We start from the raw sequence: 14,889 nt of genomic DNA on the forward strand, positions 1-14,889 counted from the left end.
CGGCCGCCCAATTCGCCCATATGAGAAACCGATACTGGGTCGACTGAAGACGACGACAACCAAAAAGACTACTACTCTATTTGCTTTATATTAAATCGTGTTTGACCTAGTTATTTTGCACTGAAAACACATTAAGCATAGAGTCTGTCGGCTCTGACAGCGTTTTTCAGATTTGAAGTCTGTGGTGTGGATAGTGAAGAGGAAGGGAGAGAGGACAGTCCCCTGTGGAGCTCCGGTGTTGCTGATCACTCTGTCTGACATGCAGCACTTTAGGCGTACGTACTGTGGTCTGCCAGTCAGATAGTCTGCAATCCAGGACACCAGTGGGGCATCCACCACCATCAGGTCAGCTTCTCAGCAAACAGAGCTGACCTGATGGTGTCAAACGCACTTCAGAAGTAAAAGAACATGATTCTCACAGTGCTTGCCGGCTTATCCAGGTGGGTGTAGACTCTGTTCAGTAGGTAGATGATAGCATTGTCCACTCTAGTAGGCGAACAGAGCATAAAACACTGAATTAGCAGTAAGCCTGTGAATATTCTCATTCATCCAGGTCATGGTTATCTCAAGGAAATTCAATCGAATGCAACTGGACAACTTGACTCTAGTCAAGCTAGCATGAACTGATGAAGCCTCTTGGATGAGAGGTGAAACGTCTTCAAAGACAAATAACTAAGTCCAGTTGCATTCGATTGAATTTCCTTGAGATAACACTGAATTAGCAGTCACTTAAAGTAAGGAGCATTATCAAGAGTAAAATGAGGGAAAGATGGTGAAAATGATGGAAAGAGGACAGGGAAGAATTATGTTTTTATGGAATTCAAAAGAAAGTTGGAGAAGTGTGTAGGGAGAAATAGGGAATATGAAAGGTTAATATCAAGACTTAGGCTGGGACATATTGACCTAAATAGTACATTATACATAGGTCACAGGTAGATGTGATTTTTGTGAGCAATGACGATAGAAGAAAATGATAGAACACGTAATAATTAGTGTAAGAAATATGACACAGAAAGAATAAAGTTGATTAAATGTTTTAGGGAAGTAAAACTTCAGTTTTAACTCATGGCTCTTAAGGAAGAGCTCATGAGAGTGCGTGAGTTTGTTATCAAATCCTGTTATGCTATCTTGCAATATCCGGTCTGGTTAAGAGAATATAGATATAGTTATTTCTTTCTTTTTAGCGATGGTGAGCCACTCCATACCAGTTGGTGGCGGTAATGCACCACAACGTTGTTTGCCAAGCGCCAATAAACGCAAGATTAAGAAGAAGGAGGAGGGGGAGGAGAAGAAGAAGAAGAAGAAGAAGAAGAAGCATTGAAATAGAAGAAGAAGACGAAGAAGAAGAAACGACAACGACTAAAAATGTTGTCTGCGAATACCCTGTGTAGATTACGACTCGGTATCGTTTCTCATTCACTTAATGTCACTCGCAGTAAAGCCGCGTTTCATGGTTCGCGGCTCACCGTATATTGTGTCAGTGTAGTGAGCGGGAACCAGCTCACGTTACATGATGCGAGAAGGTCGTTACTCAACCTAAACAAAAAGGTATTTAACCATAAATGACATTACGTTTTCTTGAGCGATACGTACGGGGTAGAAGCAATCTAAAATTTCACTGAACAAGGACTTTACATGCACTTTACATGGACAATGTAAACCAAAATGAAGGTAGTCGAGATTAGGTATCACCGTCTGAAACTGTGTCACGCGGGGTGCTGCAAAGTAAGCATTAATTCTAGGTGTCCATATATTTCTGTGTCGGAATTATGCAAGAATTTTTTGGAAATTAACTGTTATTTAACTCCCGTAAACGACCGCTCAAATCTGTATGACTGGTTGGCTTTTGCAGGAACTGCTGCAACAGTATACAAGATGATTCCATTTCTGTCAGTTACAAAACTGCTCCTTCATTTCCATCATGCGTTGTAGAGAGTTTCATTAGCACATACGTTATAACAGGTATGTTGCTGATCCGAAACAACCCTGCAGCTGGAATACACAGGTGATCGCATAGATTGGTTATATTGCGTGAGACATGAACTTAAGCGTTTGCCATATTGTTGTGCAGGAACTTCTCGCAGTATTAAGAAAAACAGACTCAAGGTAGGAATGTCTGCATGACCATTTGCCATCTTTTGAATTTTAACAGTATAAATGCTAAGTAACTGCTCCTCTCCTGCACAGTCTGAATCAAAACATGATCATACCTCCAGTGTTGTCATTTTGCTGACTAAATATAACAAATTTTCAGACCCTCTGTGATTTTATTTCTCAAGAGTAGCTAGCAGTGACTAGCTCTACTGTAAATGCCAGGGTCTCTCCCGTCCATGTGCAGGCAGTCAGTGGGTTGACATGTGTGGCATGTCAGGCAACCTGGCAGGAGGATGCCACTTTCTACATGAGTGAGAGTTCAGTTGTATTGAGGTATTAACAAAACATAGTGCCTATGGAGTACGTTGAACCTTGATAAATCACACGTGGGACAGCTGAGCAGTTACAGGATGTCACAACAGACTTTATGTACTTCTGAATGTAGCTAAAGCTGGCCAGAATGAGCTTTTGTGTGTTTTTCTACTGTTTTTTCGAGTAGGTGCAGTCTCACTACCTGTCTATCCGTGGTCTCTCCATGGCGACCCATTCTGACGATGGTAACCTCATTTACACTGGCAACCTGGGCAGTGCTGTTCGAGGTGAGCTCAGCTTCAGCTTTTTACATCTTCAAGAAAAACATCCGATCATTATCCAACACTAGTTGTATTTAAGTCAGTAGTAGAAAGATAGCTACAATTGCTAGTACTTCTAGCTCAAAAAATAGTCACATAACAAAAGATCTCAAAGGCTTTGGTGTCACTAACCAGCATTCACTGTTTGCGTTTGACATACGTAGGGACAGGGACTTCATGTTGCTTTCAGGTACACCTTCTAATTTGTGAAATCTAAATCACTTTCTACGGCAAAGTGAGTAGCTCTCAACAGAGACTTTATGGTGCATTCAAGTGCACCTCGTAAACTCAGGAAGCAATACTCAAATTGGCCACAAGGGTTGTTTCTTAATTTCTTGTGTTGACATACACACCTGTCATTACATTCTTGTTCTTTCACTACAGCATTAAAGCGGTAGCATTTAAAACTTAGATGCAAACTCCACAATGTTCTTGTAGTTTTCCATTTATGTACTTCTGTGATCATTTTTAAGTTGTTTTACTGTAGTATTTCCAAATACTAAAGCCATATTCAATATGCACACATTTTAGAGGGTAAAAAATACACTGGCGCTGAATTTTTTCATCTTGCAGACAATGTGGCCAATGAGTCAAAAGACACTTGTGGTTTGGTATCCTGAATTAATTTTTTGTGCATTTACTTAAAAATAAAATAACTTTATTGTCACCAAAATGTATCTAGTACATGTACAGCAACAAGAACAACTTGTCAGATGACCAAAAAATGTATTTCATCTGTGCCATTTGAAACCATCACATTCTTCAATAACATTTTAGACACATGGTTCACTGACATTATTAACGATACAAAGATGGCAGCGCCATGTTTGCTGTTACTGTTGCTGTTATGCTGTTTGTTACAGCAGTTCCTACTCTTCTTTTTAGCTTTTCTTTTTTTGAGTACTTGTACTTATTTATATTTTCCCTCTCTCTTTTATAATTTTTTGTAACTTTAACTGTATTCCCACTATGAAGACCAAAGTTGCATCACTTTTGGAGACCTAGGGATAGATTTAGTGTGTATTTTTGCTTTTTATTTTTTTTTTTTATACTCAGTGTGTACTCCTTTATGTAGCACCAAAGTACCATCCTGGATGAATGTTGTTTAATTGGTCTATATCAGACCTTCTCAAATAATGGGGGGGCGCGTGTGACCCTGGGGAACATGCTTTTTTTGCCGTACTAGAATAAAGTGTAATTGCACATCCACTACAGTAGTTGGCAGTGGCGCTCTCATTGTCAGAGTGTGCGCAGGGAGTATTAGCTCTATGGTGTAGCGGTTTTTTTGCACCGAGCAGGCGATATGAAGTGCAGTAAACGAACCCTTAAGAGACAACATGAAGAAATTTTTAACAGGGATGAAAAGAAAGGCGGAGAGAGACGAAGATAATGAGACAAAAGTAACTCACCCGAAAGCTAAGACGGGGAAATATGACGAAGCATATGTAGCGCTTGGCTTCACTGTGACTACAGTGGGAGACAAAAGACCGGTGTGTTTACTGTCTAAAAATGCTGGCAGCGGACAGCATGAAGCCAAATAAATTAAGGCGCCACTTGAAGACATTACATCCCAATCGTGCTGATAAGCCGCTGGAGTTTTTTCAGCGAGCACGTGCCGAATATTGCCAACAATCATCCCGCTTTGTGAATGCTACTTCAGTAAACCAGCAAGCACGGTTAGCATCATATTATTACATATTACTAAATATTATTATTACTATTTATAGTCGCGGCGGAGAGTGGGTGGTGGGGTGGGGGGCGCGAATTGTTTTCTTCTTGCTGGGTGGGGGGCGCAACAGAAAATAATTGAGAAGCACTGGTCTATATACTACACATACATGGTTATAATGACAAATAAAAATTCATTGTGTCCTTGTACATAACACATTTCAAAAACAGCAACCAGCATCCAACCTAGTAATCACTTTATGTAATTGAAGGTGTAACGATGACGCTTGAAGTTCATAGTTTCTGGTTCTGCTGACTGACCTGACCCTAATATGACAACATTAGTTCAACATCACCTTGAATCGGAGTAGCCACATTAGTTGGGCAATATGCATATGTCAACAGGTTGATTTACCAAATAAACATCACAAAAAACATAACTCATGGCAAAATTTACAGCTTCCAAATCTGAAGTCAGGTTACTGTCAGCCAGTATTGATCTCTTCTTGCACTTACACCATTCCTTGTGGAGTTAAAGGTGGGGAATATGGGAGTAAAATACACACAAACTCAAACTTGTTGAAGTGAGTGTAGGATCATTATCGCCCCTGCATTTTGTATACTTTTGGTCTGTTACCTTAAAAGACCATTACAGTAGTTCAACTATGAGGAAATTTAAAAATTTAACTGATTTAAAACTTAGCATTGAACATGTTCTGCCAATATTCCTCAGGTGTTAATAACATGACTGGATAACATTGTTAGTGTGTTTATCAAAAGTGAAGTTAAAGTCACTGATGTTTGGATCAGGCCCAGCCTCTGTCAGGACATGGTGAATACATACAGCCCAGTCCACTACACACTACTGAGAGGAAGGCATACCACTTTCTCAGTATGCAGCATACATTACAAAACCTTTGTAACTGGCTCTGGTTATGCATAATGTGATATCCATAAACAAATTGGTTGTACTCAAGAGCTTGGATAGTGCAGGGCTGTAAAACTTCAGTTGCTGCATCAAATTAGTGGTTGAAATAGGGAATTTTACTCTACAGTGAGCTGCAACAACCTAATTCTGATGGAAATTTACAATACTTGGGAAAAAATGGTATATGCCTGATGATGGCAGTGTATGAAAAAGTTAATTCCTCCATTTGGTAACCTGTGTTTTTTTAATCTTGTCTTTTGTCAGGGCTAAAGTTATTTTCTTACAGCACAAGTGGTGTCAGCCTTTTTCTCATGCCCCACATCCTCCTGAAGACTGGAGTAGGAGTCCAGAGCATTGCTGTGCAGGCTTTCTGTGGAGGCATTGGCTTCTTCACCTTCCTCACCCCCATCCTCCTTCACCTTGTCACCAAGGGCTACGTCATCCGCCTGTACCACAACCCAGACAGAGATACCTATACTGCCATCACATACAGCATCTTCCTTACTGAGAAAAAGAGCGTGTTTCACCAAAGGCAGGTCAGGATCCCAGCTGTCAGCAAGATGTTCACAACCTTCTATGCCAACCACATGGGCTTGCTGGTAAACCCAGACTTGTTCCCCATCCCTCATGATTACAACCACCTGATGGGCTACGATAAGCCTTTCAAGTTTGACACAGACAACATGAACAGACCTGATAAGAGCTGAAGGACTGACAGGTTTAATGTGGTGTTAGTATATGAATTATATCCATAAATCCACACTGCACAGTGCATGCACTATTTAAAGTGAGTTGAAACACCCTCAAAGGACCAGAATAATTTCTAAGCTAGATGTCCACATTTTTATTTTGGTTTATTTTGTTATTTTATTTCATTTTATTTTCTTTTGCCATTTCAAATTTGAACTTCTATAACCATTGCAATATTGAGTCACTCTCTAACTTAAACTTGAAGTAATTTCATAGTGCTTTCTCAGTAGGGCTGAGAATAATTTAATGTGTTTCATTAGTAGTGCTGATGCAATAAGAGATTTTGTACTGATAGCAAGTGAGTGTTCTGTATAACTTTAAGGAGCATATTTTTTTTCCAGAAAATCCTTTATTATGTTTTCATGTTTGCAGGTTTGTCATTTAAGTGACTGTTCTAAATTATCAGCAACAATTTTGGAGTTTTTTCCTAATAAACTTTATCTTGAAGTATAAAGAGTGATTTGTTGAACTGAATAAACTGAATTGAGTCATTTGTTCTTTTCAGAAGAACAAATTATATGTAATAGGAAATCAAAGTTCACCGGTATTGAAAAAGTGAACCTGATCCAGTTGAACACATGTAATAATGTGAGATTATGCCCCTACAAGGTGAAAAATATAATTAAAGCTGCAAGCAGCATTGAGCAGACTTTTGCACACTTGCACAATTCAGGGCGTGTGGCCATTTTGACCATTTCCCAGCAGGTATTGCTATGAGTATGAGGTTTGTAATCTTTTCCAACACCCGAAGTTTGGTGCAGATTGATAAGATACAGTTCAGTGTGAGTTATTTCAAAACATCAAACTTCACCGTGCCACTAGCCATGCCTTTCTTTCGTATAAGTTAATCAAGTCTGAAGTCGGTTCAATTAATCCCCTAGGACAAGTTAATTCGAATATGACCTTGTAAATGGCACAACAACCATCAAAATTTGATGGCTGACTCCCTGCTGGGTTTAGGTCATGGCTCTAAGACACTTTTTTGTGCATGCTGGAGTGTTAGATAGGCATCTCACATTTTATACCTGTAGGTAAAACATAGTCTGGCTGTTTTTTTTTAAAACATTTCATGGGGGCTTCATCGAACCTTACCACAATCTCACACAAAACTCACTGGAAACAGCTCAGATTCAGCTCACATTTCAGGCATCCCTAAGCCTTCAACCCAGACTTCCCGTTTCATCACAAACTCCACGCCCACATCCCCAAGCCATTTTATGAAAACATCATGGTCAAAATGCCTCTTGGATGTCACAGAGGCCAAACTAACTCCTCCTGGGTAGTTGTCTCAGGCATGTCCAATAACACAATGGAGGGACTATGTCTCTCGCCTGGCCGAAAAGCCTTGGTGTCCCTCCCCCCAGGCAAGCTGGTGAAACTGGCTGGGGAGAGGACAGTCTGGGCTCCTTTCAGAAACTGTTGACCTGGATAAGCAGTAGCAAACAAGACAAGAAAATACTCTGATAAGCAGATATTTCTCATGTGACAGAAACAGAATAATTTCAGTTCACATTGTTTGTTACTGATAATTACTGAAGCAATTTGATATGATTATTTCTGATTATGATTTATTTGGGAAAACTTTAAGTTTCACTTCAAATTAATGTTAAACTTCTGGACTAGTTTAAAACTTTCATGGTAACTTGTGTTGTCCTGTAGATGTAGTAATAATAATAATAATGATATGTATAGTAACTATAACTACTAGTAACTCCGAAGGGGGAGAGAAGGAGCTCACAGAGATGAGCAGCAGCAGCAATAATACCATAAGTATTGGAACTATGGATAATGACAATGATGACGTATAAAGCATACAGAAGCTACCATGGTGATTGTAGTAGCTTCTGTATGATACTACAATAGTAGTAACAATAATAATGGTAGTAGCTGCAGTCACAGTAGTAACAGAATTAAAATAAATTATGACTAAATAGTAGTAATCGCAGGTTTCAAGGTTTCAAGCAGGACTGCAGCAGGAGGTCCAACTACGTTACATAGGAACCTGCGAGACGAGAAAGCACAAGGAGTCCGGGGAAAAAGCTGAAAAGTTCGTACGGTTTACGCCAAAATCAGCTGTTAGCAATCCATGCTAACACCTGGCTACTGTATGGAGAGAGACCGACATCCCCTCAGAGCTCAGGCGGAAGAGACGGGGGTGCCGTGCCGGACATCGACAGCCTGACTCACACGGTTACAGATTACATTAACTTCTGCATGGAGAACACCAGCACACCTTTTGTAATTGATCTCATTTTCCATTTTGTCTCTTTGTACATTGTTTGTTGACAGAAGGAAAGGACAGCTACTCTGTCACCATATGAAGTGATATATTTGGCCATTTGCTCATCAGTCATAATGGAAGTCACTGCCGTCAACCTGCAAACAGAAAATATTAGAAGAAATATTTGAAATCTTTACCTTGAACATGAATTATAAATGTAGAGAAGGAAGGGGAGAGAGAGAGAGATGGTTTACTTCACACAAAGTCCGCTGTATTAATTTCTATTCTGCAGAAAACTGGTCTGTTTTGTCTTTTGAATTAAATGGGTTCAGCTCAATAGTAAATTAACAGCCCTGCACGTGGTAGCACATTTATCTGTTCTATTTATACTAATGCCTTAGCAAAAGACAATAGTCTGTCAGTGATCTGATGGTTGATTTAACTGCCTCCCTGTTATTTTGATGTAGTTTTGAATTTGTTTAGGATTGGCTGACGTTGGGGTGTCAGTAAACTAATGCAAACGGACATCGACATGTGTTTTGAAGGTTTCTGCTCACCGCTCACATTAAAGTGCGATCACAGTTGCTTTACTACGCTCTATTCTATGCAAAGCTTTTACGTAGCTGTCACTGAGATCGCAAGATCAAAGCCTATCTCTTAAAGCCACTTGAGGCACAAACTGTGTCACACCGTGTCTATTATTTTCTTTTTAGTATTTGCAGTCACTGATAAATCCTCGGCACGGAATATTTGTAAACCTTTCAAAAGTACAGTTTCGTTATAGAAGTATTCAACTAGACCAGCCTCTACAGTGTTTCTTGCCATGGTGTCCACAGTTACCGTGGAAACCACTACTGTGGCGTAAAAAGACTTCACAGCTCGATTTACGGCAAAGTGTGAAACATATCAACATCTGTAACATATCGGCAACATCTGTAACCCTAACGACATGTGGTCGGACCAGCATAATTTCACGTTAGAGCGCTAACGTTACAGCTAGCGTACTATTAACGCTAATCCCACTTTCCCCCAAATTAGTTTCTAGTGTTGTTCCAAGCTCTGTGTTGTTACTGACTTATTGCGTTACTGAATGAATTCTTTGCCCACCTTGTCTCTTTTCATGTGCATGATGTCCGCTTGAGGGACCTCTGTTGACCGCAAGAACTGCTCGAAATTCTCATCCATGACTCCCTCTATTTGCTGATTCCCAAATGGCCAAGCGACCAGACGATGAAGAGTGTTCTGTACTCAGTGGCGTTTCTACATTGAATTACTGGCCGGGCGAGACCCCCTCTGAGCGACCCCCCCCCCACTATTGCAATTACAACAGGGAAAAAAAGACAATTAACACAATTCTGCACAAAACAGTGTAGGTTATCAGAACTTAAAAAATATACCCTATATACATAAATGTGGCAAAAATATATACAATCAGATATATAAAACAAAAATCCATCCATCCATTTTCTATACCGCTTATCTGTCAGGGTCGAGGGGGGGGCTGGAGCCTATCCCTATAAAACAAACAATGATATAAAATATTAAGAATAATATACAAATAAAATATATAATAAATATTCTAAATAACACAAATCCTTCATCACACAAATAACACATTAAAGAAAATCTAATCATTACACTATTGCACTAACAGAAAACACAAACTAACTAAAACTAAACTAAAACTAAAACCTGACCTTTCCGGCCTTCCTTGATGCAAAATCCAATTCTCCAATCCTCCAATTCTGTTATGTCCCTTCAGGGGCTCCGTAATCAACAGATTAGTCTACAATAAAAATAATCATTAGTTGATAGTGTCTGATGTTATTCACCAGCAGAGGGTGCCACACTTTTATACATGAAAGTCCCAAACTCGTCACCAACTCTCTTTCTTTAGAGCAAGTTTAAAGAAACTAAAAAGTTCAAGAAGTGAAATGTTATTGATAACATCATCCCGCTATCTCCTTCTCACAGGACTAGATAATACAAGAAGGCTTTCAAAGATCATCCTTTTTTATTTGAACCTCTTCTTCCTCTTCATTGGACACTTGGACCATGCTGACCCCACTTTTTTAAACAGCGACCAGTGTGATGTAAGAGAACCGACACTACCACATAAATTCATCACATTTTCGCACACTATCCATGAGCAGCCCAGCCAGACAGAGGCGGTCCTGGCTACTTTTACACCCTGGGCGAACACTCAATCGGGCCCCCCCCCCCCCAGCTGCACTCCATCAAGGCACAAACACAACAATTACATTGTTTACATACTTTCTTTATCACTAAAACATTTCACAAACGGTTAACAAGAAGTGGAACAATCAAAAAACAAAAATTAACAGATGAATGAAATTGAAAATGTAAACACAAATGTAGATTGCAGAAATCCTTAAACGCACAAAATGATAAAATGCTCCTCCTCAGACTCAAGAACCATCTCCGAGGCCTCTGTAGCTGTGGAGGTAGATGGCTGCTCCTCCTCAGACTCAAGGACCATCTCCGAGGCCTGTGCAGCGGTGGAAGTAGATGGCTCCACATTTTGCCCAGTGGGAGCTGCTCCAAAATATTTCAGAAGTGCCTCTGAATTTACAATTAACATATAAAGTAAGTTAGATCACACTTAACATGCATCAGCAGTTACCCAATTAAAATAAACCACACTGATGCGCAATTTATTATCATTTATTAACATTCTATTAACTACACATAAGACTCTACAAATTATTCAAAAAGTTATATCACATAGCTTACAAAATGTCAAGTCAATGTATATTAGAAGTTAGTAGCATAGACCCACATATGGCATTAAAAACTCCACAGTTACCAAATCCCTATGAATTTGCACTTGTTGTGTTGCAAACACAAACTATCCTATGGCTGAAATTAATTGCATGACATGAAACCTCAAATTCTAATAGTTGTTACTAGTTCAGCAAAACTAAAAACCAAATACAGTCCTTTTCTCTGGCTAAGTAACATCAACATGGTAGCAAGGCTAACCGATAAATAGCGTATAGGCTACTGTTAAATTAGCCTACATGCACAATTAACGTCACTCATAGAGACCTGCATACCTTTATCTTTTGCTCGTTTGTCCTCCTCTTCTTTCCTTCTCTTTCTGAACTGAGCACCTGAGGGTTTCTTTGGTCGTAGTTTTTCCATCACGCCCTTGACTCTAATAACTTGACCGTCCGTCAAACACCCAGTCAAGATTGACGTGATGTAAACAAATTGACGTAGATGCATGCACAGATTCCTGTTTTTTTTTAATTCAAATTATTTTTTATTCAATTATATTTGATTTTATTTTTCTTCACATAACCCAATGAATTTCATGTATCTACCAGGGGTCTATATTAATTTTATGAGCACACCACCTTCATTATAAATGATTCTGCCTGCGGGTGACGTCACGCCACGCTCCGTCCGCATGCAGATAGATTGATCACACACACACACACACACACACTGGGGCGGAGCAGAAACACCATTTTGACGCTGCCCCCCGTTCTTGATCGTCTGACTTCTGGCGTTGGTCTTCTTTTCGGATCCGCTTTTTTTTTTTTTTTTTTTTTTTTGAGGGGCGCTCGTGTGCCCCCAAATAGATTGCGCCCTGGGCGGTCGCCCACATTGCCCATAGCAGAAACCGCCTCTGCAGCCAGATACTTAGTTTTGGCCTGGTCTTGTTTGCAAAAATTCTGTAATGTAATAAACAGGCTGATGCCTATCCACATTGAAGTGAGGGATAGACAAGGCAACAGCTCTTCTGCCTGGGATCCTTATGGAATCCAAAACATCTCATGTTACAAGGGGTAAACCTAATGTAGAAGAGGTTTGGTGGAGTAGATTCAGGGTTCAGTTTCTCCAGTATTTGACCAGTGGGAACCTGTCAACCACTGAGGCTTGGGGTCATCCATGCAGGCTTTTCGAGTTCATCCAGGTATTTCTCAATAACATGTTTGCTGTTCCACATTGTTTATTCAGAGGTGATCGTGAAGGAGGGGCATTTACATCTGCAGGCTTCTAGCTTGTCTCACATACATAGACAGATGCATACTGGAGCAGGAGACAAAGGTTATGTTAGACATGTTTTAATGCATCATTACACTTATTTAGTTAAGGCTTTTCCACTTGCATTATGTACGATGTGTGCATTAGTATATTTAAAATGGCAAGCACAGACATAGCAAAAAACATATAGTCAAAGATTATTACATTTAAAAATTATTATAAAATAAGAACATAAGATAGTATTATTGTAAGCTATAATTTAGAAGGTATTGATATTATTAAGAAGGAAATTATAATATTGATTCTGAAATGCAAGTTTTGCCCATTAAATAAACATTTTAAACCTTGCTAAAAGCTTGCGCAAAAAACAATTTAGTTAGGTTTTGAATCTGCCTCAGAAGAAAACAATACTCCAAGACTCCTAGAGAACAGGGCCCCAATGACTTTTTGTAGGCTGAATAACATAGAGGTGAACAAAAACAAACAAACAAACAAACAAAAAAAACGGTTACATTGCAAAAATCTTCCAAAAAGATTTACAAAAACTGAGTCTGGTCTAACATGATGCATGATATCACTGAGCTGTAGAGGACCATCTGGCTAAGATGGTGAGGTTGAGCCAGTCTTAAAAAGGCAGCAGAATGAAGATGGAGCTGACAGCAGTGAATGTGGAAAGGGTGCACAGGTGAGTGCATTGCAGCAGGAACAGGAAGGCATGCCCAGTCAGCTCCAGATTGTACAGGTATGATTCAGGCACAGAGAGAAAGGAGGGGAGGGGTAGAGGGGAAAACATAAAACAAAATACACAATCCTAACAGTACCCCCCTTCAAAGACTGCCCCCAGGCGTGCAACCGGGTTCCTTAGGATGGGAAAGGTAAAACAGAAATGAACTCAGAGTCCAGAATAAAGGAGTGGGGCACCCAGTTAACCAGGAAATTCAACCCCCTACCCCACTGCCTGACATCCCGCAGGCGCTGCACAGTGAACCAAATGGAACCAGATGCTGGTCTGCAATCCTCTGGTTAGCTTCTGAGGTGAGTCATAGAGCCACCCTGGCCGCCCTCGCTGCAAACATGCCTACAGAAGTTAGACTTACTGATGCCCCCAGAGTAGTGTACAATGGCATGCTATGAAGTCTGAAACATGGAGAACCAAGAGATCAGCAGTTTTGCTGGCACAACAATGAAATGAGAAGCTGTAGAAAATCTTTCCACAACTGTCAGAATGACTGTGTTGCCTCAAGAGGGAGGAAGTCCAGTGACGTAGTCTAAGACAATGTGGGACCAAGGTCTGAATGGAACAGGGAGCGGACGAAGAAGCCTGGAGGTAGGAGGCTTTACTCCGAGTACAAACCATGCAGGCAGACACAAACTAGAATCTTTCTCCATAAAGAAGTGAATACAAGGATGGCAGGCAAAATTGGATGAATGAACCCAGTACCTGGGTCCAAATTTTGACACTGGGCTTCACGAATGATGGACTCAGTCTCCCAAGAAACTGCTGCCACTACTGCACTGGGAGGCGAGATGGGCTTACAATCCAACTCAACAAACTGACAAGAGACGGCGCCTGGCTTGACGATTTGGGTCCCAGACTTGCAGGTCAGAGAGAAGGTTAATTTACCAAAGAACCACCTAGCTAGCCTCGAGTTCAGTCTCTTGGCTGACTGAATGTAGGATAGGTATTTATGATCAGTTCAGACTATAAAAGGAAGCTCTGTTCCCCTCAGCCAATGCTTCCACTCCTTGGAATGAGGCTAGACACGTCTCCTCATACTCATACATACATTAAATATATGATGTGTTGGGATCTCTGGCCATGCGCTCTGGAGAACAATAGAGAGGCCTACATGTAACCCAAGAGACCTGAGCTAGAGTGACGAACCGTTAGAGACCACCACCCATCACGCACACCTAGTTGTAAATTCCTGAATTTGAACTCAGGACCAGCACGGACATTGGCTGTGTGCCAGCCATCTCCACAGGGGTCCGAGGTGACGTCACGTCACACAGGTAATAAAAGTTCACTGCGACCCTCAGTCATCCGCTTTTTCCCCGTGCTTGCTCTGACAATGAGAGCTATTCCAGGCTCTCCGAGGTGTCCAGCTCGCCGAAAGGGAGCAACAGTCAAACGTTTGATTATTATCATCATTTTAAAATTTTAGGTCACAGTTCTTAAACTCGCAGGTCGAGAAACAGACTGCTGTGTTTTTTTTTTTGTAACTTTCCTTTTTCCTTCTGCCGACGTGGATCGCTGCAATCAGCTGATAGCATGTTAACGAGCCGTGTGCCGACTTTGTTTAAGGACGAAACAAAGTTAGTTTTTTCTTCATCAGTGATTTTCCCCGCTGCCGCCGTGGGACACACAGTGATACACTGCATCGCCAAAGGAGCGAAACAACGGATCACCAGCACCCCGCTGAGGACAACACGGCGAATGTTTAAATGGACTATTAATTTTCCGAAGGAGCGGAGCAACTCACAGTAAGAGGCTTATGTCTGGGCAGAGGCATTATTAAGGCAGACGCATTATTAAGGAAGAGATAGTGTAAAGTAGGGTTATTTACACATGATTTTCTTTA

General features: G+C 40.6%; 1 protein-coding gene and 1 long non-coding RNA gene across 2 annotated transcripts; one reads left to right on the plus strand and one right to left on the minus strand.

The window, feature by feature from the left end:
- Positions 1-1,297: 1,297 nt before the first annotated feature.
- On the plus strand, positions 1,298-6,526 carry tmem70 (transmembrane protein 70). The gene is made up of 3 exons (XM_046409328.1): positions 1,298-1,548; positions 2,594-2,693; positions 5,587-6,526. Exons 1-3 carry the CDS (start codon positions 1,366-1,368, stop codon positions 6,027-6,029), a joined length of 726 nt encoding a protein of 241 aa, XP_046265284.1. The 5' UTR covers positions 1,298-1,365; the 3' UTR covers positions 6,030-6,526.
- On the minus strand, positions 6,422-9,571 carry LOC124069847. The gene is made up of 2 exons (XR_006845112.1): positions 9,401-9,571; positions 6,422-7,496 (listed from the first exon to the last, which is right to left on the minus strand). It is a non-coding gene; the product is annotated as an uncharacterized LOC124069847 (long non-coding RNA).
- Between the last annotated feature and the right edge of the window lie 5,318 nt (positions 9,572-14,889).

The sequence above is a fragment of the Scatophagus argus genome, chromosome 13 (assembly GCF_020382885.2).
Source record: "Scatophagus argus isolate fScaArg1 chromosome 13, fScaArg1.pri, whole genome shotgun sequence".
NCBI classification, from domain to species: Eukaryota; Metazoa; Chordata; class Actinopteri; family Scatophagidae; genus Scatophagus; species Scatophagus argus.

Coding starts and splice junctions, on each gene's coding strand:
- tmem70 (XM_046409328.1), top strand. CDS start 1,366: ATGTTGTCTGCGAATACCCTGTGTAGATTACGACTCGGTATCGTTTCT. Junction 1,549..2,593: donor TACTCAACCTAAACAAAAAG/GTATTTAACCAT, acceptor TTTTTCGAGTAG/GTGCAGTCTCACTACCTGTC. Junction 2,694..5,586: donor CCTGGGCAGTGCTGTTCGAG/GTGAGCTCAGCT, acceptor GTCTTTTGTCAG/GGCTAAAGTTATTTTCTTAC.